Below are 24788 nucleotides of genomic sequence, written 5' to 3' on the forward strand. Positions count from 1 at the left end.
CTTAAACTCCTGACCTCAAGTGATGCCCCCGCCTTGGCCTCCCAAAGTGTTGGGATTACAGGTGTGATCCACCGCGCCCGGCCAATACTGTATTTTTACTGTACCTTTTCTATGTGTTGTAGAAACACACATAGGCATTGTGTTACAATTGCCTACAGTATTCAGCACACTAATATGCCACATAGGTTTGTAGCCTAGGAGCAATAGGCTATCCCATAGAGCCTCTAGGTGTGCAGTAGGCTGTACCATCTAGGTTCGTGTGAGTAAACTCTATGATGTTTGCACAATGATAAAATTGCCTAAGGACACATTTCTCAGAACGTATGTCTGTTGTTAAGCGACAAATTACTTTATGTGTGTGTATATGTGTGTGCATGTCTATATATTTATACATATTTTGTACTATCTATAATACAATTACAAAATATCTGTGATTTCTATTGACAAAGTCCCAGGTATTGCCAATGCTAGTGTGATTTGTTGCTGACATTCACAATGGAGGGAAATGCTAGATTTCAGGTAAGGATGAGAGAAAATGAAGATGTAACTTTTTCATGCAAGTTCCTGACCTGGGAATTCTAATCATTTGAGATCTTTCACATTTAGAATCCCTGAGCAAAAGGATTAATTCCCTCCAAATAGCGGACTTGAAGACCCTGCATCCATTCAGACAAATTGTTGCTCACCCTGGCCAGGTGTGGTAGCTCATGCCTGTAATCCCAGCCCTTAGGGAGGCCAAGGAGGTGGCGTTGCTTGAGCCTAGGAATTTGAAACCAGCCTGGGCAACATAGTGAGACCCTATCTCTACAAGAAATACAAACGTTAGGTGGGTGTGGTGGCCCACGCCTGTAATCCCAGCACCTAACAGAGGCTGAGGTGGGAGGCTTACTTGAGCTCAGGAGTTCAAAACTAGCCTGGGTAACATGGCGAGACCCCATATTTACTTAGAAAAATAAAATTTAAAAGATGGTTGCCCACTCTAATAATGGCTAAATGCTTGGCATGGGGTGGCCAGCAGGGGGCAGCATATGAGCGGGAGTGTGGGGCTCATTTCAGGGTGGAACTGAGGCCCAGTTAAAAAAAGTCTGAGGGCCTGGTTACACACACACACACTCTCTCTCTCTCTCTCTCTTTCTCTCTCTCCCCCCCCCACACACACTCTCTCTCTCTCTCTTTCTCTCACACACACACACACACACACACACACACTCGCACGCACACAAAACTAGACCCAAGTCCTACCTGCTTGCTACCTGTCTTCTTGTATTAGGGGCCAGTTCACACACAGGTGTGCTGAATGGGCCCACTGGACAGAGGTTTGACAGAGGGTCCCCTGGAGGAGATGGCCTAGCCTGGGTATATAAGGCAGGTTTGTCTGAGCTCCCAGAGTCTCAGGATCCGAGGCAAGCAAATGGGTCCCAATAGGATTCTCCCAGGAAACATTTGCCCTGTGTTTGGGGGCCTGGATGTCATCAAGACACAGGCCCAGGGTTGGATAGAGCTGGTGTGCAACATCGCCTGAGGTCTTGGCAAAGAGCCTGCACCTGCTTCCTACACGGCCAGGGCCAGGCTGGGGCAGGTGGGCCTTCCTCTTGGGTGCACTCGCTGGCCATGCCTTCCCCACTCCCTATCCTACCTCAGCCCTCCAGCCCTGCGTCTAGCCTTCCAGCCTCTTCTGGGGAGGGTGCTGGGGTAGGTGGGGTTCTATTATGGGGTCTTTTGCAGACCTATCCTCTCAGAGGTAGGTGTGGGCTGGCCCCCCGGGCCTGGCCCCAAGAAGAGCTTTGTTTTTTTTTTATGAGACAGAGTCTCACTCTGTCACCCAGGCTGGAGTGCAGTGGCACAATCTCAGCTCACTGCGACTTCCACCTCCCAGGTTCAAGTGATTCTCCTGCCTCAGCCTCCTGAGTAACTGGGATTAAAGGTGCCCACCAGCACATTCAGCTAATTTTTGTATTTTTAGCAGAGGCAGGGTTTCACATGTTGCCCAGGCTGGTCTCGAACTCCTGATATCAAGTGACCCACCCATATCGGCCTCCCAAAGTGCTGGGATTACAGGCATGAGCCACTGTGCCTAGCCATCCAAGAAGAGCTTTCTTTTCTTTTTCTTTTTTTTTTTTGAGACAGAGTCTCACTCTGTTGCCTAGGCTGGTGTGCAGTGGTGCAATCTTGGCTCACTGCAACCTCCACCTCCCGGGTTCAAGCGATTCTCCTGCCTCAGCCTCCCTCCCGAGTACCTGGGATTACAGGTGCCCACCACCACGCCCAGCTAATTTTTGTATTTTTAGTAGAGATGAGGTTTCACCATTTTGGCCAGGCTGGTCTCGAACTCCCGACCTCAGGTAATCTGCCTGCCTGGGCCTCCCAAAGTGCTGGGATTACAGGCGTGAGCCACCGTGCCTAGCCTTCATCTAAGAAGAGCTTTCTAAGCAGAGCCCCACTTGTGGCTGCTCTGGGACCTGGGGATCACGTGTGTGCTTTTGGCTCCCACATCTGCCCCATCTCTGTTGAGATAGTGCTGCAGTGACACCAACCCCACCTGGAGGTGATACCTAGGGGGTGAGTCTGAAGTGGGACTGAGTGAGCCCCTGACCCTCCAGAGACCACTCTCCAAGACCAGCAGTGCACACAGCACCAGGGCATGCTCCATTTTGTCACCTGTGGAACTCAGGGCCCCAAACCACTTGGCATCTCTTTTAGCCAGGGACAGATTGGAAGCAGAAAGGCACAGTCTGGACAGGGCAGCGACTCCTTCTTGTGTGAGGAGATGGGGGTGCAAAGAGGGAGTGGGCAGACCTCAGAGGCAAGGGGTCTGGGGGAGGGCATCCCCTCCATTCCTCTGGCCAGGGCAGCTGCTTCCCTGCATCTCTTTGGAAGTTCTCCTGGGAAGAGGCCCTGCCCACCTGCTCCTCAGAAGTTTTCCTAGATGCCTCACTCTTTGGATTAGAAACTTCCCAGTTCTGGGTGAGGGTGACAGGGATGTCACAGGCCCAGGGCATCTGCCATCAGTGTGGCCTGGCCATTTTCCTTAGGGAGAGGAGGCCAGAAATGGAAGCTTGGTAGTGAGACCACAAGGCACTTGCTTTATTGTTCCAGGACAGGGGACAATGACAAGCCATCGCACGATCTGCTTATGCCTCCTATGAGCCTGGGGCCAACCTCTGGAAGTTCTCGTCACCCCCAGGCCCAGGGTGGGCTGAGGTTCCCCCTTGGTGGGGTCAGGCTCATGGCAGGCACGTGGGCCACACCCCGCAGGGCCAGGGGTATCCCTTGTGCTTCCCGGGCACCCTAGGTCTGCCAAGCAGTCAAAGCGGGGGTGCTTTGCATGTGTGCTTCCCTGCCACCCTGTGCCAGGCTTTTCTCCTGAATGCCCAGGTTGCCTGAGACAGTTGGAAGTAACTAACAGGTGCTCCTCAACTTACCATGGGGCTACATCCGGAGAAACCCATCATGAGTGGGAAACATTGTAATTCGAAAGTGGTTTTTGACTTTCGGTGGTTTCAATTTACGGTGGGTTTATTGGACATAACCGCATCCTAAGTCGAGGAACACACTGAATGTGTATTGCTTTTGCACCATCTTAAAGTTGAAAAAGTGTAAGTTGAACCATCATAAGTAGAGTTAAGCTGGGACCTAAACTGTGTGAACTTTTCTTTCTGGAGGAGGAGTGAGATTGTGGTGACCTGGAGGGGCACTTCCTGCACCCGGGACTCGGGCAAAAGGACATGTTCAAGTTTCCGAGGGCAAGGGCTTTTCCAAACACTGCTTCGGAATTGGGCTCAGTTTGGTGCCCGGGTAGATGTTGCCCCTTCTGTATGGCACCCTGGGGAAAGCTGGACAGAGCATGTACTAAGGATGGGTAGAGCCTGGCTGAGCAGGTGCTGCCAATTAGCAGCTCCTTGGGGGGTCCACAGACAACCCAGGGAGGGGCTGTCTATGTCCTCCTTCTTGCTGGGCTGTTGAGATGAAGATGGGGGAATAAATACAGGGAGCTTCTGGGAAAGAAAATGACGGTGGGGCCAGGCCTGCAGAGCATGTGGATGTCAGAATGGGGGTCTGGGGGGATCTTTGGCCTGGTACAGGGCCCTGAGCTTTTGGTAAGCAAAGCCCTCAGCTCTCAGTTGCCCCAGAAATGAAGTCGGCCTCTCAGTGATGGAGTGCTGGTTCCTCTGGCTGTAAGATATGTGGGTGGGTGTACATCTGAATAATTCGTGTGTGTGCACGAGGGCTTAAGTGTGGATGAGTGTGAGTTAGGGACAGTGCATTTTCTTCTTGCCCAGACACTTGCTCTTTGGGGGCCCTGGGTGAGGAGCTGGGCCACCACATGGTAGAAATGTGTGAGAGGCAGCACCCCAGGTGATGTCCTCTGTGCCCCCAGCTACCCCAGCTAACACATACATTGGCTTAGTGGCATAGGGGACAGGTAGTATTTTCCTTCCTTGACCTTTAAGATGAGCCCTATGTGGGCGGCCAGCCAGGACTTCCAGACCAGGCAAACGCTGGAGCCGACGATGCTGGGCACAGCTCATGCCAGGGCCATGGGCTTGGAGCTGGGGCTGAGGTACACAGAGGGGCCTGCAGGGGCCGTGGGGGGCGTGGGCTCCAGCTCCATAAAGGCAGAGTAGAGGGTGGTGAGGTGCAGGTCACCCAGTGCCCCAGAGCCCCCACTGCCCGGGGGTGCCAAGTCACCTGCCCCACTGCCTGTCTCTGTCAGACAAGGCCCAGGGGGGAAGCAGTGGGGTGGTGGCTGGGGTGGCGGCATCGAAGATGATGTCGGGGATGAGGTCACCAGTACCAGGGGGTCGAGGGCCAAGCTGTCATCCTTCAACTGTTCCCACAGGTTTCCTAGATGGGGAAGGAGAGAACAGGTGTCACTGGGAGGCACCGGAGGAGCCCTGTCTGGCCCCTCCTCCCTGTCAGCTTTCACATGCTGCAGAGAGCAGGGGTCAGGGTGACATGTGCTGGGAACAGAGCCTGGCACTAGCTTGTGACTCCAGGCAGTTGCTGAACCTCTCAGCCTCAGATTCCTCCTCCCGTGTAGCACAATCTGAAAGCCATCGATCTAGATGACCTCTGTGGTTCTTTTTGGGGGGTGGGCATTGGGGAGGGGTTGATGCCTGCTGACAGCGGGGATACCAATGTTGTGCACTCGGGAGTGAACGCTGGCTCCTGCCCAGTCTCCCAAGGAAGGTAGATTTGCAGCCCGGATCAAGGAGCTTCCGGTAGTGTACTCTGGACCTAATGGGATGGATGGGCATGGCTCCCTGGGTCTCCTCCACTGCAGGGCCCAGGGAATGGGAGCAGAGCCAGGATGCACACCTGAGTCCGAGGAGCAAACAGTGCTGCCACCTGTGGACCCTCATCATGGCTGGCCAGGGCCTGGGGCTCCTGCACTGGGTATCCAGGCTGCAAGCTCTGGAGAGAGAGGGCCTGACTAAACCCTGGACTGGATTTGGCTGCCTGGGTTCCAGTCCCAACTCTCCCTCTTTCTAGCTAAATGACCCAGAGTAAGTTCTCAAGCCTCTGTGTGCTTCCATGAAGCAGGTTTAATAATCCTTCCTATCCTCTAGGCCCAGATGAGAAAGCACATAGAGAGCAGCCAGCCTGCTGCCTGATGCCTAGCAGGGGATCAAGTAAATGTTTTTCGTATCCCACACGTCTACAGCTTCCTCTGAGGCTGACTGAGCCCTGCTCCCCACTTCTGGACCGGGCTGAGGATCTATGTGCACTTTTCTAATAGCTTCCCAAACCTGGGCTGTCTCCCCATCAGGCTGGGAGCTCTCTGAGGACAGGCTGCCTCCATCAGCTTGTGAATGTCCCCCACCCCTGTGCACACACAGTCTGAGGCCTGGGTCATCACCCCGTTCCAAACCTCCTGTGGCCAGTGTCAGGGCCTGGGGTGCACTGGAATTTAGACGGGAATGGGTGGCTTAGCCATCTGCAGAGATGGAGCAGCCAAGATGCAGTGGAATGGGTAGAACCCTCCCCAAACTCCTATCTCCAAATCTCTCCAGGACTTGCCCAGCTCTGAGACTCTTCCTCTAGGGTAGAGTCTCTCTCCTTCTGCTTTAGAAGATGAACTTGATAAAATGCAAATGCATCTGAGAATGTTCAGACTACTGGTCACTCACAACCGAGTATACAATAGAACATGGAGCCCTTTGCAGTCTATCCAGAGCTGAGAGTGGTTTTGTGTTTGTTTGTTTGTTTTTGAGGCGGAGTCTCACTCTGTCACCCAGGTTGGAGTGCAGTGGTACAATCTTGGCTCACTGCAACCTCCGCCTCCCGGGTTCAAGTGATTCTCATGCCTCAGCCTTCTGGGTAGCTGGGATTACAGGTGCGGGCCACCACGCCCAGCTAATTTTTGCATTTTTTAATAGAGACCATGTTTCTCCATGTTGGCCAGGCTGGTCTCGAATGCCTGACCTCAGGCGATCTGCCCACCTCAGCCTCTCAGAGTGCTGGGATTACAGGCGTGAGCCACCGTGCCCTGCCAAGAGTGGTTTGATGATGAGTTCAGTTGGACCATGTTTGGAGCACCAGGAGGAGGGAGACAGGGGCAAGGACATCCCTCTTTCCCCATTCTCTGGATGGCAGAGAGCAAGTGGGAAGCTCCCCCTGCCAGGTCCGGCCTCCTCTGCTTCAGTTGACCAGAAACCCAGCCACTTGCAGGCTGCAGCCTGGAGACTTGGAGAGGATGAGTCCCACTGCCAGGTGCCCCTCTCCAGTCCTGTCCCACCTTCCCTTTCCCACCCCCAGCTCACCCTGGAAGTCGAAGTCAGTGAGTGAGGGATTGATGGCATCCAGGTCAGTGCCAAGGTCTCCATCTGGCAGCAGGGTGTCATGCACAGTCCTGGCTGGGGAAGGCTCGGCCAGTAGCTTGGCACTGTGGCTGGGTGGGGTGTGGGCAGGCAGAGGCGAGTCCTGGGGGGTGCCTGGCTGGGCCCGCAGCTCAAGGTGCCCGCCTGGCTGTGGGAACAATGGCTGCGGGGGTCCAGGAGGGGCCAGGCCTGGTGAGAGGTGCAAGTATGTCTGCCCATAGCAGGAGGGTGCGTGCCCCACAAGTAGGTCCTGCAGGGGGTTCTTGCCAGGAATGGGGCCTGGAGCTGGGTGGAGTGAGTGCAGCGGTGGGGAGAGGCCAGCTGGGGGTGCCAGGGGCTGGATGGGGCCTGAGCCGGACAGCCCAGGGGGCGGACAGCCCAGGAGTGGGGAGCCCAGCTTTTCTCTCTTGTCTCCAATGAGGCTGTCCAGCTCTTCTGAAAGGCCCAAGAGAGAAAGAACACCATGAGACCTCCCTCCTCCACAGCCTTCCCCAGCCTGGAACCCTCACTCGGGGCCTTGCCTCGTTCTCTGATTCTCTCTCTTTTTTTTTTGGCTCATGGGTACCCTGGGCCCTTCCTTGCGTGGCCCGGCCAGCCTCACCTGGCTTGGCCATGCTCTTGCGCACAGCAATGGGGTCTTTCCTCTTCCACTTTTGCAGCTCCTCTTGCATCTTGTCGATCTTGGCTGGATTGAGGGCCCACAGGCAGCCCTTGCGGGAGGAACTTCCCGATTTGTTCTCCACCTTCTCGAAGCACTTGTTGAGCGATAAGTTGTGCCGGACAGAATTCTTCCAGCCATCAGGTGCTGTCTGCCGGAACAGAGCAAGACAAGCATTCAGGCCAGGCTCAGGGAGCCAGAGCAGGCTCCAGGTCTGGGTTCTAGAACACTCCTGTTTCTCCTCTGGGCACAGAGCTGCCGCCCACTCTGGGGCTTGTTGTCCTCCTCAGCACCCAGCCCTTGCTTGGTACCCTTCGGTGGTAGGGGAGGGATGAACAGGTACCTCGATCCCAAGTTATTTTCATCTCAAATCTGCCTTCATCCCACTCGCATCCCTTCCTGACCCCTCAGAGGACTGCCGAGGTGATTCAGAAAGCCAGGGCTGGTGGGCGCTACAGAGGCCTTCTGGCCCACAACACTCTCCCATCTGAAGCTGAGCCACTCCCCGCTGGGTCTCCATGCCTGTGCTTGGACCCCTCTGTGGAAGGGGAACTCATCACTCTGAGGTCTTGTGGCTGGCCTTAGACGGGAATTAGGGGAAGAACGCTCCTCTCCTGGGTCTGCCTTATCCCCTCTGGGACTAACTTGGGAGAAAAGAAAGATGGGCGAGGTTGGTGAGTGGGCGTGTGTGGTGTGTGCATTGCACATATGTTTGTGTGTCTAAGTAGGTTTGGTACATGAAGGGACAGTGCGTATGAGCATGTGCACACGTCCCTAAGTGTGTCACCCTGGCATAAACAATGTCTCCTGGATACTCCTTCATGGGTCCATGAATTCTTCGACTGTGAGGATGGCCGTGTGTGAGAAAGTCTCTCTGGGTGTGACTGTGGGTAGCCATGATTGTATGATGTGTGGGTGTGAGTGTTTGCATGAGTGTGCCCAGGGGGTGTGCCCTGGTGGGGAGACCAGCCCTCAGGCAGTGTGGGGGGGTGCTCGTGCCAATAGAATAAACACCCATTAGGAGGCCTGGTCATGTCACCAGTGCAGTAATTGTGCCCAGGGAGGGTTGTAAAAACCATTAGGCTGACTCAGCTGGGTGAGAGGCGGTGGCGGGAGTGCTAGTGGGCCCCCTGCCCGCCCACCTCCAGCTCTGTTCCAGGCTCTGTGACAGCCCTGAGCTCAGCAGGGGCTCACTGTGGGTAGGGCACTCGCTCTGGCCGGTGGGGCTCCTTCGCCCTCATTCCCTGGCCCCTCCCCCTTTCAGCCCAAAGTTTCTGCTTAATGAGGGGCAGCCACTCCCTCCTCCTCAGCTCACTTGCCCCAGGGAGCAGCCAAGCTGAATCACGTCCAGCAGAACTGGGTCCTGATGCCAGCGTCACTCCAAGTGGCTGGCAGGACCTGGTGCAGCCTTTCTTGGGGGCAGCTGGCCTGGGGCAGGTTGCTGGTTGAGATGACCCCTAAGGCTCCCAGGGTCACCAGGGAGGATTCTTGAGCCACCAGACCAGCCAACTAGGGATTCACCTTCGACTCCTACCACAGTCTCCACTAGGAGTTAAGGCCACGTTGCCCCATGGGCGGAGTTAATGGGCACTGGGGCCTTTTATGGCCCCATAAATCTGTGACTTTGGGATGCCAGGGCAGCCCCCACCCCAGCCACTTCCTGTTTGGAAGAGGGATGGTCAGCACTAACAATTATGTCCAGTGGCTGGACACTTCCCCAGTCCCACATCCCTGACTCATGGGGCTACGGGACGCCCACAGCAGCTGCCTTGGGCATGAGTGCTGGCCACTCCAGGGTCCAGTCTATCCTTGCCCAGAAAAATGATCTTCAAAAGGGAAGTGAGAGATAGAAAGAGGTGGGGAATCTTTGAACTAAGGAATTTCCTTAGGTGGGTCACAGGGGAACTGTCAGAGTCAGAAGGAATCTATGTGCCAACAGATCTGACCCACTTTACAGACTGGGAAACTGAGGTTCAGAGAAGAAAGGGCCTAGCCCTGGATCACACAAGGAGGCAGTGGCAGAGCTTAGCCTCCAACTCTGTCCCCCAGCTAAGGGCCCTGCCCAGGTCACCCCATAGGGCCTGTCTCACAATCTGGGGCCCATCCCATCCTCACAGATGCTTTCTCTCTGAGATCAAATGTAAACTCAGGAGTGAGGGAGTGATGCAAGTGGCTAAAAACAACAACTAGAACCAAAGGGAACAAAAAGCTGTTAGACCTCTTCACTCCTCAGCCCCATAAAACAGGGATTACATGGCTCCCAGGAAAAATAATTAAGCCAGGAAGATGAGATGCAGGGAGGGGCTGGGGGCCAGGCCAGGAGCTGGTGGGGAAGGAAGGCTGAGAGGACTGGGCTTTTCCCTCTCTCTGCCCTGGCCCCTTGAAACCCTAGAAGACCCTCCAAAAGCTTTAGGGGTTAGGGAGAGTTCAGCCCCTGACCTGCTGGGGTATGGGGGGCAGCCCTGAATTCAGGCTTTGATGCTTCTTGAATTCCAGGGACGACTCACCTCCCTCCCTCTTTCCCTTCCAGAACCTCTGGTGGATCAACACACTTTTCCACTCCTGGCCAGACCACTCTGGCCATCTTGCCCACTCCCCATCTGACTGCAGCCCAGCAGGATAAACTTATTTAAACATCAAGCGTCAAATTATCCCCAGGCAGGACCATAGATGGTGGGGGCAGGAATCAGCCGCTGGCAGGTGGAGCTGAGATCTGGATTACCTGGGTTTCAGCAACTGCCCACTGCCTGGGTGACAGATGAGATCTGTGTCTAATAGGGCTTGGAGAAGGCACTCCTCACACACAATCTCTGGTCTCCCTGACACGCATCCCAGGAGAAGGGGGTCTGTGCTGGAGGGTCTAGGTGGCACTCAGAGAGGGGTGTGCAAAGCCAAACAGCTGGATCCAGTAACTGATCCCATCTACTGTGCGACCTTGGGGGAATGGACCACCCTGTCTGATGTGTTTGTCCACCTTGAGAGAAGAGCCCCTGTCCTGCCTCTAGAGAGGGAGCTGGGTAAGGCTCCCAGAAGCCCCTTCTGTGAATGATAGAAATGAGTTTCTGCCCAAGGGGTTGGGGGAGAGTCAGGTGAGCCAGCCTGGGACACTCAAAGCCTGGGAAGCCCACACCCCGCTTTCTGGCAGAACTGCAGCTGAGCCTGCCACCCACAGAGGCAGATCCTAATCTCACCTTGGAAGGCAATGGCTTCTTCAGCCCCGACCTCCCAGTCACCGTGGCTGACCAGATTCTCCAGCCCCATAGCATCCCAGGGGTCGGGGTAGCAATAGTGTCTCATTTCTTCTCCAACTTTCTCTTCCCGCTTGGGGTAGGTGGATGCTCCCTGAGGCCCATAGGTGCTACCACGTCCACCTTCCTTAGCAGAAGGTCTGACTCCAGTCTGCTGTGCAACCTTGGATGAGCCGCTTGGGCTCTCTGTTCCCCACTTGGAGCCCCTTTTGTAGGAACTCTGTCCTTCTGAGGTGGAGACAGCGGAAAGCATGGTGGGGGTGAGCCCTCTCCTGGCTTTCGTTCTAATTCTTCTCCCACCTCCAGACTGAAGCCTGTGCTCAGAGAGGCCTGGCTTGTCTAGGACTTGGGGGTGATGGGATGGGGAGGAATCTTGGGCTCACCTTGAAGTAAGGAAAGTGCTCCGTCATAAAATTGTAGATCTCGCTGACGGGAAGGCTCCCAGTTTTACTGTTCTTAAGGGCCATGAAGATGAGGATGCTGAAGACAGAGAAAGCCCTGAGAGTCCGAACCTCTGACTGGGTCCTGAGCCCACCCCAAGCCCCCCACCCCTGGTGAGAGGCTCTATGGGGTTGGAGTCGAAAGGGGAGGGAATGAGAAGGTGTCCATTGAAGTGGACACGGAAGTCAGGAATTACAGACGCGCGAGGGTCTCGTGGAATCTGAGAAACCTGGGTGGCCATCCTGGCCTAGTTACTCTCTGGCTGGGTGACCTTGGGTGAATGCCTTACCCTCTCTGAGCTTCAGTTTCCTCAACTTTGAAGTGAAGAAAGTAATAGCTACCTCAGAGTTGTTAGGATTAAGGATGGTGCCTGTCACATAGAAGGCACTCATTAAACGGAAGCTGTCATTACTAGTCAGTCCTCAGCCAATTGCATGAATGTGGGAGAGTAGGGAGGGAACTAAGGTTTCTTGAGCCTCTGCAATGTACCAAGCACAGTACCTACATTCTCTTACTTAATCCTTCCAACAGCCTGAACTGCTACCCCGAACCCTGACATTTTTTTCTTTTGAATCTTATAAGTCTTATATTTTTATTTCTTTTTTATTATACTTTAAGTTCTGGGATACATGTACAGTACGTGCAGGTTTGTTACATAGGTATACCCGTGCTATGGTGGGTTTGCTACACTCATCAACCCGTCATCTACATTAGGTATTTCTCCTAACGTTGCCCCTCCCCTTGTCCCCCACCCCTGACATTTCTTTTTTTTTTTTTAAAGAAGAATAAATAGAGGCTCAGAGAGATTAAGTAACTTCCCTGAGGTTTCATGTTAGTCAGTTCCAGAGCTGGTCTGGAACTCATTTCTGCTGGACTCCAAGGGCTGCGTGTATGTCTTTCAGTGAACGACGCTGGCTTTCACAAAGCCCTTCTCTGCACTCGTGGCTGATGCTTAAGTTCCTCTCCCTTCCCCCTCAGCTCACACTAGCTGATGACCCGATCCCATGCAGGGCCTGACACATATTTGGTCAAGTGTCACTGTTGGTTGGATGAATGAAAGGACAGATGGAAGGGTCTCCCAGACAGGCTGGGTCTGCTGACACTTAAGAGCCCAGCCCCAGAGAAGTCCCACCAGATCTGGCAGATGGTGGATAGCTGAGTCACATCTGCAGGCCTCATCCCCCATTTCCTTCCAGTAGAGCTTTGAGGGGGGCTTCCCTCTGTTTCTGGTGAGGCACAGGGAAGGCAGCAAGCATCCCCCTTAAATTCGCAGATCCAAGCCCTGGGCCCTAGGAGGCGAGACCTTGGCAGGCTCACCACAGGGCACCAGCATCTGCTGAGTCAAGTCACAGACATGACTCCCCAGGCTTAGACGAAGGGTCAGAGGTGATCCAGTCTATGCCCCTGCCTCCATGCAGGAACCCTCTCTCCAGCATCTTCTAGAAGCCCACTGGTATGATTTCCACCCACTGCCATTACTGGTAGACCCAGAGGATTCCATGCCTCAGTGTTCCCAGGGGCCCTCTCGCTCCCCTCCTCCTCCCATCCCCGGAGAGTGGGAAATATACCTGTAGGAATAGATGGGTTTTGGGAAGAGAGGCTGGTGCCCATCGGTGCTGGCCTGGGGTGCCATTCGCTGGTACGGATAGTGTGAGGAGCCCACGTAGGGTACGGGGTAGCTGCCGCCACCTGGCGAGTACTGAGGAGGTCAAAAGGTGCAGAGTGATTGCATGGTACCCAGCCTTTCCCAGGAGGGCTCCCCTGCCCATTTATATACATCCAGAGAAGGGGCTCTGGCCAGATTCTTCCCTCCCGGGTCATGGGCCCCATCACCCCCAAGGCAGAGCTGTCTGAGGGGCTGTGAGGAGATCTACACCCTGTAATTCAGGATCTCAGAGGCCTTAAAACCCCCTTCCTCCAGCTCCTTCCTCTCAGCCCTTGCGATGCTCTGGTTGCTATGGTGACGGGACCCTGCAGGGAGAATATGAAGTGAAGCCCTCGGCCTCTGCACCCTTCCAGGAAGGTGCTCCCGGTGCCCGTGCATCTCCTGGAGCAGCTGGGCCAGAAGCGGGATGTTCAGCCTGGGCGTTTGCTGGGCACTGCCACCTTTTATGAGTTTCAGTGGCTCTTTGAAAGGGCCAGTCATGGTGGTGGACAGGTCGGGGTAGGAGGTGGTTTAACGGCAAAGGGAGTGGTTGTGGTGCCACGGATGGTGTTTTATGGGGGATGGGGGTAGGAGACTCTGACTCCCCCAGCTGCTCCAGGCTGAAGAGCTCTTTCCAGGTCACCCAAGAGACATTTAGTGCCTGAGTCACCCTCTGTCCAGGCTCCATAAAGCCCTGGGTGTGGCCATCTTATTGACAGGGGGTGCAGACTGCAGAGGCCATCAAAGCAGGGCCAGGCATGGTGAGGTCATTTAAGGTCTGGTGGCCCCTTAGTCCTTCTATGGCTCAATCTCTGTCCCTGCCTCAGCGACATCCTTTACCCTGGGTCAGACCATGAGCCTCAGGATAGCTTCGGCCATTCCACCCAGGCCCCTCACGGCAGAGAGGATGTCCTCTCATGCCTTCTCTTTGCTTCCCTCTATCTCTTTCTTTTCCCTGCAAAGCTGGCAGTCTGACCCAGCCCCTCTCCCTTGCCTTCCTCCCTGGCTTGGCTGAGATCAGGGCCAGTGCCAGAGAGCCGGGTGTAGAACCTGCTCCACAGGCAGGGCCTGTCTCAGTGCCAGGCTGCAGGTGGATGGAGCTGGGCGCTGGGCAGCCACTTGCTCTGTCTTGCCTGGTGACTCCTGGGAGCTGCCTGGCTGCTCTGGGGCTCTTTTCTTTCTCCTTTAAAACTCCTCCATCCCATGCCAGTGTGGGGCCATTACTTGGCATCCTATTCACTTGGGAGGAGCTGAAGCTGGGAAAGGAGGAAAGGGCTGAAGATGATGGGGACTTGGAGTCCTCTGGGTGGGAAGGTCCCCTAAGCCCACACCGGGTGCCCACCCTCTCTAGGCTAATAGAAGTTGGAGGCCAAGGTCACATAGCAAGATGGTGGCTGACTATACAGAAGCCCTTGTTCCTCGCCCTGCTTGGCCTGTGTTTCACACCACACACTCCTCTTTGCCCCTCTCTCTGTCTGGGGCAGCTCTCCTCCTTCCCCCTTTCTGACTCACATCACAGCCCTGCCTCCATCTCAGCCCCACATTCTTATCTGAGGCCTCTCAGGCCTTGCCAGGGACTCAGACAAGCCCACCCCTGGAGGAGGGCAATTGCTTCTCTTCCCATTAACTACTCCCGCCATCTGCCGTGGCCAAGCCTAAGGTTCAGGGACCTGCTGTCCTTACCTGCCCATCCTGGTGAACACACGCCATCACATAGACACCCGCACACCACATACACAGACACGATATCCCGAGACCTGGGGGAAGCAGGCCCACTTGCCCCAGACCCACCTGGTGGAAGGGGGGCTGGGAGGAGCAGTACATATGCTGCAAGGGAGGCTGGTAGCAGAACATCCCAGCACCACTCTCCAGAACTGGGGGCTTGACCTTGACCTCTGAACCCTGCTGGAAGAGAAAGCAGATGACTAGGTTAGGCCTTATTTTCTCCCTTCCTCTTTCCTGTGTCTTGAACCTTACATAAAAGCAACCCCTATTCTGCCTCCCCCAAAGCTTATTCCTGGAGAACAACAGAGAACAGAGAAGGGCAGGAATTTTCCCAAGGGAACTCAGCAATTTAGTGGTAGAGCCAGGGCTGGAACTGACAGCAGTCCCTACCCCTCCCCTCATGGCAGGGGAGAGGCTGAGGCTGGGCTGTCCTGAGAAGTCAGGGAGACTTGTGCTGGGGTAGGGACAGGGATCTGGAATAGCACAAGGGTGCGGTGCTGACCTCACTCGACACGCCTGGCTCAGAGGCCTCAGACCCTCCGAGTAGGTGTGCAGAGGACACCAGGAAAAGGTCACAGCTCCAGAACTCTCCCTGAGGATCCATGGTGAGGGGAGCATGGGTAGTGGCCAGACAGGCTGGTCCAGCTGTGGCCCTAGGTCCCTTCTGTTTCCTCCCCTGTACAGCCCCAGGAAGCTCCAGCAGGATCTCTGGATGGGGCTAGTAACTCCTGTCTGCTCTGACTCCTGGCCATCCCTGATGCAGAGCTTTTGCTCCCTGCTCCAGGGAGTCTACACAGTTGCTGGCCTGCGTGAGTCCTGTGGATGCTCTCACGCTGGGCATGGGGAGCCTCCAGCTGCTGCCAGCCATGATGGCCAGACTCCGCCTTCCCATGCGTGAGAGGCCGGCACAGAGTCCCAGGGCCTAGTGCAGAGCTCTCCCGTGAGTACGGACAGGAGGGTGTGCAGCTAGGCCCTGGAAGGTGGACAAGCCCTGGAGGAGGCGGACTGCGCTTCCTGGGGTTACCAGGGGCCTTGGGAAACCAGCATCTGGGCCCAGAGGGGCAAATCAGCTGTGACCTCTCTCTGGGTGTGTGTGCCCTGAGGTTGTTGATGCAGAGATTGCCATAATCATAGAATCTCAGGCCTAGAAGGGCCAAGAGCACTTGTGTCCAACCCCTTCATTTGACAGATGATGGGGCTGAGCCCAAAGAGGGGAAGCAATATACCCAAGGTCACCCAGCAAGTCGACCAGATAGCTGTATGTCTCTGGAGCTCTTCTCCGTGTGTGGGAGGGTAAGGGTGTGAACTCAGTCTCAGCCTCACCGTGTGCAGGCTAGGAGACACCTTGGGCAAGTCACTTGGCCTCTATGAGCCTCAGTTTCCTCATCTGCAACATGGGTATGGTGGGAACTTTCTAGAGTGTTGTTGAGGGGATTAAATGGGGGCACTTGAAAGAAAGCACCTGGCCGGGCGCGGTGGCTCACGCTTGTAATCCCAGCACTTTGGGAGGCTGAGGCGGGCGGATCACGAGGTCAGGAGATCGAGACCACAGTGAAACCCCGTCTCTAAAAATCAGCCGGGCGTGGTGGTGGGCGCCTGTAGTCCCAGCTACTCGGAGAGGCTGAGGCAGGAGAATGGCGTGAACCTGGGAGGCGGAGCTTGCAGTGAGCAGGAAAGCCCCTGGCAGAATGATTGGCAGCTGTTATTGAGTGGAGGTTTGGGGGCAGTAGCTGAGATGATGGTGCCCTATCTGTAGGCTGTGGTCATGTTTAAGGTGCCTGAGAAGAAGCGGTCAAAGGGCCAGAATAAAGTCCTGTTTTGGCCACACCTGGTAGGACCCAACTGCCTTCTCCATCTTCCTTCTAAGCCTTTGTTGGGGTGGCTCTGGGCTGGAATGGGGGCCTGTTTGAAAGCAAGAGGTGAGGGGGTGCTGGTGGGCATGTGGAGTAGGCACTGCTGAGGCTACGCCCACTCAGTCACTGCCTGAGGGACCTCCAAACCAGAGCGGGGGAGCAGGGAGCAAGTTCCCTTCAGCTTTTCTCTTCCCTAAGCAACAATCCCATGAGACAGGTAATGTTGACCTTACTTTTCAGATGAGGCTCAGAGACATGAAGACTTGCCCAGGTTCACACCGCTTATGGAGGTCAGGCTGTGGAAGGACATGCTAACCCTCCAAGGCATTTCCAGGAATACACCCAGGCCCCACTCTGGGCAAAGAACGGGGCCGGGAAGGGTCCCTCCAGACTTCAAGTCCTCTCTCAACTCTGTATGCTAAGGCTGGGGCGGGAAAAACTGCGTACTATGGCTCCTCCCCAAACCCTTCCTCTTGGCCTCTGGAATGTGTTTTTCTTGTCACATTTGCATATGGGCGTGTAGGTCTGGCTGGAGATTCTTGACACTTAAACAAACAGTGAGAAGTCACACACTGGAATCCTGACTCAGGAGCCTCTGGGAAGCTGCCAGCTTCTTTAGCCTGGCCTACCTCCCCCACCCACCGCCCTGCATGCTGGCCAGGCCAACACCCCCTCCCCAGCTGACCAGGAGGCCCCAACTCTCTGGTCTTGAGTGGCAAGGTCTGCAAAGAGAAGGTGGGACTTGGGTCTCAGAGGACTGACTCTAGGCTGCTAGGAACTGGGACAGCGGGGAGATGGGACACTCGCTGGCCACTAGTACTCACCAGGACTTGGGAGCCATGCTCCTGGCTGGGGTAGGGGAGCCCGTTACACCAGGCCTCTCCTGAGAAGCCAGGCAGGAAGGCCTCGGCCTCCGCCACGTCCACTGGGATCTCCTCGAAGGCCTCCAGCAGCCCTGGGGTCTTAAAGGAGTGTCCATTGAGGGCCAGGGTGGTCTCGGCCTCTGGGAAGACGTCCTCATGGAAAGGCCGCTTGTACGGGTGGAAGGGCACGTGGCTGCCCTTGAGGAACCGCCCAGGGCTGCTTGCTGGGGCCTCCTCAAAGCCAAAGCCAGGATACTTGTCTGAGGGTGACAGCCTGAAGGGGCCGGGGCCGGGGCCGGCTGGGCAGTGGCCCTGGACTTGCTCGGGCCCTGGTGACGCAATGCGGGGGCTGTGTGGGGGCAGTGAGGGTGTCCTCTCTGGAGGGCCGTCGGACACAAATGACGAGCAGCTGAAGCCGGCATGCTTCTGGGTAGACAGAGAGTAGCGATCCTGTGAGTGGAGGCTGAACCAGGCCTGGGGACTGGCTGGGACCCTACTCTGTTCTGGGGTAAAGGGGGTCTATGGCTGAGCTCTGGGAAGACCCTAAATGGTGGAGAAGAAATAGCCTGCCCTTGGGAGCCCCGATTTCATGAGGGCACCCTGCCATGAAACCTGGGTTACCCCAAATCTGATGGGACTCACAGCCCTGGGACAGTCTCAGACTGAAGGGATGAGGAGTGACCCTTCTGGATCTCGGGGTCCCTGAGGACTTGTTTGCTGGTGGAGGGGACAAGACAGGCCCTGGAAGGTCTCTGGGGGCGGCAAAGTGACTGGTCTTCTTGTTGCCTGGGCAGCCGCAGGCCTTGGCCTAAACCCAGACCCAGATGCCAGGTACTTACACTCTGTGGGGCAGGGGAGCCTGGGAGGCCCGGCGCCTGCATGAGGTCCCCTTGGCGCTCGCCCTCCAGTCTGGTGGGGCCCGGCAGCGTGACGTCAGACTGCGGCGGGGGTAGCGACACCATCACCCAGTCCTGGCCTCAAAGAAAGCCGTCTGCCATGAGAGTGAGGACCCGCAGCCAGGGGTGACCAACCCAGGTTCGCCACCTCCACCCCAACCCCATCCTTGGGCTGGGACCCTGCCTCCAGTCAGCCATCTGATGAGAGACAGAGAGAGAGAGAGAGAGAGAGAACCAGAGAGAGAGAGCGAGAGAGAGAAAGAGAAACAGTCTGGAAAAGCAGAGCAGAGAGATCAGACCCCTGTGGAGAAAGGGCAAAGCGAGCCAGGTGGGAGCCTCAGGAGGGGCTTGGCTGATCTCAGGCTGCAGCTGCAGAAACTGACCAGTGAAACCCTGGCTCCCAGCTGGGCCCTGCCTCTGGCTCAAGATGGGTCTCCTGTGTCTACAGAGAAGGGCCTGGCAAGGTGACCACAGCAGGTGGTCTCCATTCAGTGACTGGGCAAGTCGGTGGTCCTGCGGGGAGAGTGCGCTGGTGTGGGGGTCAGACTCATGCTTGGGGTGGGAGCAACCCCCTCCATGCAGGTGAGCCAGCCCTCAGCAGAGGCTGGTCCTGCAGTGACCCTCACGTCAGTCTGGCTGATGTGACCACAGTGTGTAACTGGGGACCCAAAGGCCCCCGGTTGCCTGGAGGCCCTGTGAGCCCAGTGGGCTCTGAGGATGTCACCACCCACACTGCAGCACCTGGCAAGTGCTGTTCCACCTGTGTCCTCCAAACTCTAACCTGTGACTTTGTGCAGGCTACTGCCCCTTTCTGAGCTTCAGTTTCCCCATGAAGACCTAGAGGCTTGGGTATATGATATCAGAGGGCTTTTTCTGCTCAGACCTTCTGCAATCATAGGGGAACCCTGTCCCTAACACAGTGGGGTGGTTAAGAGGACTCAGGCCTCAAAGCCGGGGTTGGCCCTTCCTCTCAAGCTGTGCCAGCAAAGCTCTCTGAACTTCAGTGTCATCATCTAACTGGGAGAGTGACAGGCCCTACCTCATACAGATGTTGTGAGTGTCAAACAAAATCATGTGCAGAAAGCGTTCAGCACAGTGCCTGGTGCACAGTCAGTGCCCCATAAATGCCAGTTCTCATTATGAATATTATTGTGAGTGTGGTTCTCACTTTTTTTTTTTGAGATGGAGTCTCTCTCTGTCACCCAGGCTGGAGTGCAGTGGCGTCATCTTGGCTTACTGCAACCTCCGCCTCCAGGGTTCAAGCAATTCTCCTGCCTCAGCCTCCCGAGTAGCTGGGACTACAGGCTTGTACCACCACACCTGGCTATTTTTTGTATTTTTGTTTTTATTTTTATTTTTTTGTTTTTTGGAGATGGAGTCCCCCTCTGTTGCCCAGGCTGGAGTACGGTGGCATGCTCTCGGCTCACTTCAACCTCCACCTCCTGAGTTCAAGCGACTTTCCTGCCTCAGCCTCAAGAGTAGCTGGGACTACAGGCACATGCCATGACGCCTGGCTAATTTTTGTATTTTTAGTAGAGAAGGGATTTCACTATTTTGGCCGGGCTGGTCTCCAACTCCTGACCTCAGATGATCTGCCTGCTTTGGCCTCCCAAAGTGCTGGGATTACAGCCTAGCCACCGTGCCCGGCCTCTCACTCTTACTATCCTCAGCTTTTTGCCTTCCTTTACCACCTGCAAGAGCAATTCCTCTTAAATGTACTTCTTAAATGTACTTCTCTTTGCCCAAGATAAATGCTACAGTTTGCTGAGGGTCTGCTCTGGGCTGGCCACTGTGTGAACGATTTGGATGGTCTTCTCATTGATCTATCAGAACAACCCTGTGAGGAAGGAGCATTATTGACCCCACCTTCCGGATGATGACGCTGAGGCTCAGCGGGGTTATGTGACTCGCCCAAGTCACCCAGGGGCAAGAACTCTGGTCTGTCTGACTGTAGACTCTGCACTCGGCTTATGGTTTCTTCATTGGGTGGGAGTCAAAGTTGGGGTAGGCTAAGCTGGGAGGCCAGGCATCAAGAAAAGCATGAGGTGTACACTCACCCCTTCTACCCAAGACTCCCTCAAGCCAGAGCAGGGCAGCTGTGCTGTTCCCAGGCCGTGCTCTTTCCGGAGCTCTGGGAGGGAGAGGTGGCCTCAGTGGCCCCGTGGTACCCAGGCTGGGGTTGGCGCATCTTTGCTGAATAAACCATCAATAAACCTCGTTTGACAGAGGGGGTAACAGGGAAAAGGAGGGGAGGCAATTTGCCCAAAGTCCCACAGGATTTGCCCAAAGATCCCACAGGGGATCAGTGGTGGAGGGGCTGGAAGTCGGGGTCCAGGTGGGGGCCTGGTGGGAGGCTCTCCCACCCCTTCAAGAGTCCCCACCACCCCTTCTTGATGTCCTGGCGCCTGCTCACTCGGCAATGCTAAATGTGGCGTGACCAGGGAAGCGCCAAGCTGGCCGTAACGGGACACCACAGCGGAGCAGGCATGGGGCCCGAGGTGCGGGGCAGCCCACCTCCCGCTCCGCATCACTGCCTCCTGCTCCCTGGACAGCTTCTCCTGGAGAGCTCGGGCCTGCCTGGCGGCCACACCTCACCCTGGCCCAGAGCTGCCTTCTCAGGAGGTGGTGCAGGGGGCTTGGCACCTTCCCAAGGCATTCTCCAGCTCCAAGTGGGAGGCCGAGGGCCCTTCCTCCCTGCCAGATCTCAGGCTTTGTAACCTGGGGAGGGTGGCCACTCCCCTCCCTGCAGGTGGGGTAGCACAGTGGCTTAGAGCAAGGATTTGGAGTCAAGCCCAACTGAATTCCAGTCCCAGCTTTGTCACTTTCTGGCTGTGCGTCTTTGAACAAACTGTGTAGCTCTCTGTGCCTCACTTTCCGCATCTGAGAAATGGGGCACACGGACCCACCTCGCAGGGTCATCGTGAGGATGGTGTGCACGAGGTGCTGGCACAGGGAAAATGCTCAAGGACATGTGTCATGCATCTGGCCTCTGCTGGCCAAGTGTGGCTGCAGGGGCCTTTGGCCCCAGGCTCTACAGCTTCTCTGATGCTCTCGCTGCCTCAGGCCTGGCAGTCCTGGGGCGATTGGCTGAAGATCCAGCCTCAGGTGGCAGCTGCCCTTGGTAGCCCTCCTTGCCTGCCTGGCCTTCACTCATCCTGGCCTCAGACCCCAGCACTGCTCCTCTGCAGATGTGAACCTGGGGAGGCCTCTGAGCTCCAGCTCAGGCCTGCACCACCTCCCGAGGGTCTGGCCTGCCCAGAATGATCCCCGCAGGGTCGGCCTCACCCCATTCTTGCACCTGTTCCCTATTCTCCAGAACATCATCTCCAGCTCCAGCCAAGTTCCTGCGTGTCAGAGGCCTTGACAGAGGCTTCAGTTCACAGCCATGACTTTCATAGCCTCGCTTGGCCAAACCACCCTGCTACCCCCTCGAATCCCCTAGGGACAGGATGAGAACCAGGGAAGTTATGCAGAGTTCAGAGGCCCACCCCTTAATTTGCATTAAGGATGCAGAGGTTCCTGACTGGTCCTCTAGGATTCCTCTGGGCAGGTTTTGCAAGTGGAGACTCCTGATTTGGTGACCATGATGCCCCCTTGGTTGCAGCTAAAGCTCTATTCTACAAGTGAGGCCCAGGGAACAGGTAAAGTGACTTTCCTAAGGCCACACGGCCCAGGAGAGAGGGGGTCCTCAGGGGCTGGTCAGAAGCCCTCTGACTGGTGTTTATGAGGGGCTCCTGTCCATCAACTGGGAAGGGCTCACTGCAGGAACCTGGACGAGGCTGCCTTGGCCCTGACCCTTCCCTGGAGTAGCCCGCAGAACCCCTGAAGCTGGACGACCTGGAGTCAGGGCTGGATTTGAATCGCAGGAACTGTGGGACTTTGGTTGGACATGATGCTTAACTTCCTTCCCCATGCCTCAGTTTCCTCATCTGTAAAATAGGACTAATAAATACTTACCTCTCTGGAGGATTAATAAAATATTGCTTGTAAATAGCTTAACACATAGTACATGCTCAATAAACGATAGCTATTATTAATAATTAGCAGTGGGACAGAGTTTGTTTAAGGCCTGAGTTATGGGGGTGGGGGGAGGGGGAGCATCAGGAAGGGAACTCCCCTTTCCTGCCTCCTCCTGCTTTCTACCTCCAGGTCCTTGACATTGTCCTCTCCCATTGGCAGAGGCTCAACTTCCCTCTTCCTGACTCTGTGGCCTCAGAGGTCATTTCTGCCATTCCCATGTGGTAGAGCTAGTGTCTGTAGAAACTCCTGGGACTTACGTGGAGAGGAGGGGGGTTGACTCTGTTGTTTTGGATCTCTCCGGAGGTCTCTCTGCTGGCCCCAGTGTCCTGGGGCTGGCATCTGCATTCAGAAGGGATCTTTCATAGAGGTCCAACCTTTGTCCTGCCTGTTCCAGTTTCAGGGAGCACTGGAACTGGATGGGATGTGTGTGCAAGTATCAGCCAATACCAGCACAGGAGGCCCAGTCAGCTCTCCCGCCTTCTCGGATTCCAGGAGCTCCTCCAGATCACGCTCATGAACTGCCCCTTGATATGGGCACCCACAACCCACAACCACCTGCTTCCTGGACTAGAGGCTGAGGCTTTCACTGGCAGACTGTGCCCTGGGATCCCTTCGCCGCAGCTCCACATCTGCAGTGCATTCTGAAGTTTCCTCTGCACTTTTTTTTTTTTTTTTTGAGGCAAGGTCTTGCTGTTGCCCAGGCTGGAGTGCAGTGGCACAATCATCACTCACTGCAGCCTCGACCTCCTGGGCTCAACTGATCCTCCCGCCTCAGCCTCCCAAAGTGCTGAGATTACAGGCGTGCACCACCACGCCCAGCCCCTCTGCACTTTTGTATCTCTTGTCTCATGTTATCCTCCCTTTGTCCCAGAGGGTAGGGGGCAATGGTGTGCAGAGCCATTTGGGAAGGGCTCATGAGAGCCAATTGTGCTCATTTCTTCCCAACTCCATGTCCAGTGAAATTGGTGGAGATCAGCCACAGTGGGAGTATTTGCCCATGGAAATGAGCAAATCCTATAAATCAGAGCCTTTTGAAACATTATGATTTATTTACTTTTGAAAGCTGACTGGTGAACATTTACCAACGCACCACTGTCAGGGGAGCAAGGTCATCAAGCCCTTTTTTTTTTTTTTTTTTGAGACGGAGTCTCGCTCTGTCATCCAGGCTGGAGTGCAGTGGCGCAATCTTGGCTCACTGCAAGCTCCGCCTCCCGGGTTCAAGCCATTCTCCTGCCTCAGCCTCCCGAGTAGCTGGGACTACAGGTGCCCACCACCACGCCCGGCTAATTTTTTGTATTTTTAGTAGAGACGAGGTTTCACTGTGTTAGCCAGGATGGTCTAGATCTCCTGACCTCGTGATCCACCCGCCTCAGCCTCCCAAAGTGCTGGGATTACAGGCGTGAGCCACCGTGCCCAGCCAATCAAGCCCATTTTTTTAGGGGAGAAAATTGAGTCCCAGAGAGAAGAAATGACCTGTGCAGGGTTACACAGCTGACTGAAGACCACATCTGACTCTCAGCTCCTGAGAGCCATGACCATACTGCCAGACACTGACTCTCCAGGAGTGCACCCCTGGCAAAACCTTGACCAAAGACCTTTTGAGCATCTGGGCATTCTGGCCACCTTCCGCCTGCCATGATCCTTGGGGAGTGGGGATGGAAGAGGTGGACTTGATCTGCCCTGGCATCAGAGAGAAGAAGAAACGGCCCTTTGACGTGAGTAGAGGGGATGACAAGTGAGAAATTCCCCAGAAAGGCTGACAACAGGATCAATAATCATCAAGGATCCACAGTCATCATTACTGCATTCCTGCTCTGTGCCCTTCTCACAAACAGCCGGCCTGCGCCCCCTCTACCCATCAACATCTCCCCACCTCTCAGAGAGCCTTCTCTTGGCTCCTTAGGACTCAGGCAGAGGGGGCCGTTTAGGAGTGGGGGCCAGGAGACACTGTGCTGGCTGTGTGATGCTGGATAACTCACTTCCCCTTTCTGTACGTCAGTTCCTTTATAAGCCAAATGAGGCCCTGGGACCATTTGCATCTAAAGATGCTGAGGCTAATCCTGTGGAGGTGTGTACCTGGTGGAGGAGTGTACCCTGTGCCCTGTGGAGGTGTGTACCCTGTGGAGGTGTGTCCCCTGTGGAGGTGTGTACCCTATGGAAGTATGGATCCTATGAAGGTGTGTACTATGTGGAGGTGTGTACCCTGTGGAGGTGTGTACCCTATGGACGTATGGATCCTGTGGAGGTGTGTATCCTGTGGAGGTGTGTACCCAATGGAGGTGTGTACCCTGTGGAGGTGTGTACCCTGTGGAGGTGTGTACCCTATGGAGGTATGGATCCTGTGGAGGTGTGTATCCTGTGGAGGTGTGTACTCAATGGAGGTGTGGATCCTGTAGAGGTGTGTACCCTGTGGAGGTATGGATCCTGTGGAGATGTGTGTCCTGTGGTGGTATGGATCTTATGGAGGTGTGTACTCTGTGGAGGTATGGATCCTGTGGAGGTGTGTACCCTATGGAGGTACAGATCCTGTGGAGGTGTGTATGCTGTAGAGGTGTGTACTCTGTACCCTGAGGAGGTGTGTATCCTGTGGAGGTATGGATCCTGTGGAGGTGTGTATC

The 24788-nt window shown here is 55.5% G+C and overlaps 1 protein-coding gene across 2 annotated transcripts in view; it reads right to left on the reverse strand.

Annotated features, from left to right (window-relative positions):
• Positions 1-3063: 3063 nt before the first annotated feature.
• FOXN1 (forkhead box N1) overlaps positions 3064-24788 on the reverse strand; it is a 30957-nt gene continuing 9232 nt past the window's right edge. The window contains exons 2-9 of one of the 2 annotated variants that reach the window (XM_032163214.2): positions 18094-18230; positions 17216-17680; positions 14605-14715; positions 12737-12867; positions 11111-11207; positions 7423-7630; positions 6765-7256; positions 3064-4845 (exon numbers count right to left, since the gene is read on the reverse strand). In XM_032163214.2, the coding sequence (XP_032019105.1) occupies positions 4526-4845; positions 6765-7256; positions 7423-7630; positions 11111-11207; positions 12737-12867; positions 14605-14715; positions 17216-17680; positions 18094-18216 (1947 nt within the window). In that variant the 5' untranslated portion in view covers positions 18217-18230 and the 3' untranslated portion in view covers positions 3064-4525. Of the gene's footprint in view, positions 4846-6764; positions 7257-7422; positions 7631-11110; positions 11208-12736; positions 12868-14604; positions 14716-17215; positions 17681-18093; positions 18246-24788 lie in introns of those variants that run through there. The other variant, XM_058446045.1, reaches the window with a different exon arrangement.

Source organism: Hylobates moloch, unplaced genomic scaffold (genome assembly GCF_009828535.3).
Source record: "Hylobates moloch isolate HMO894 unplaced genomic scaffold, HMol_V3 SCAFFOLD_10, whole genome shotgun sequence".
Taxonomy (NCBI): domain Eukaryota; kingdom Metazoa; phylum Chordata; class Mammalia; order Primates; family Hylobatidae; genus Hylobates; species Hylobates moloch.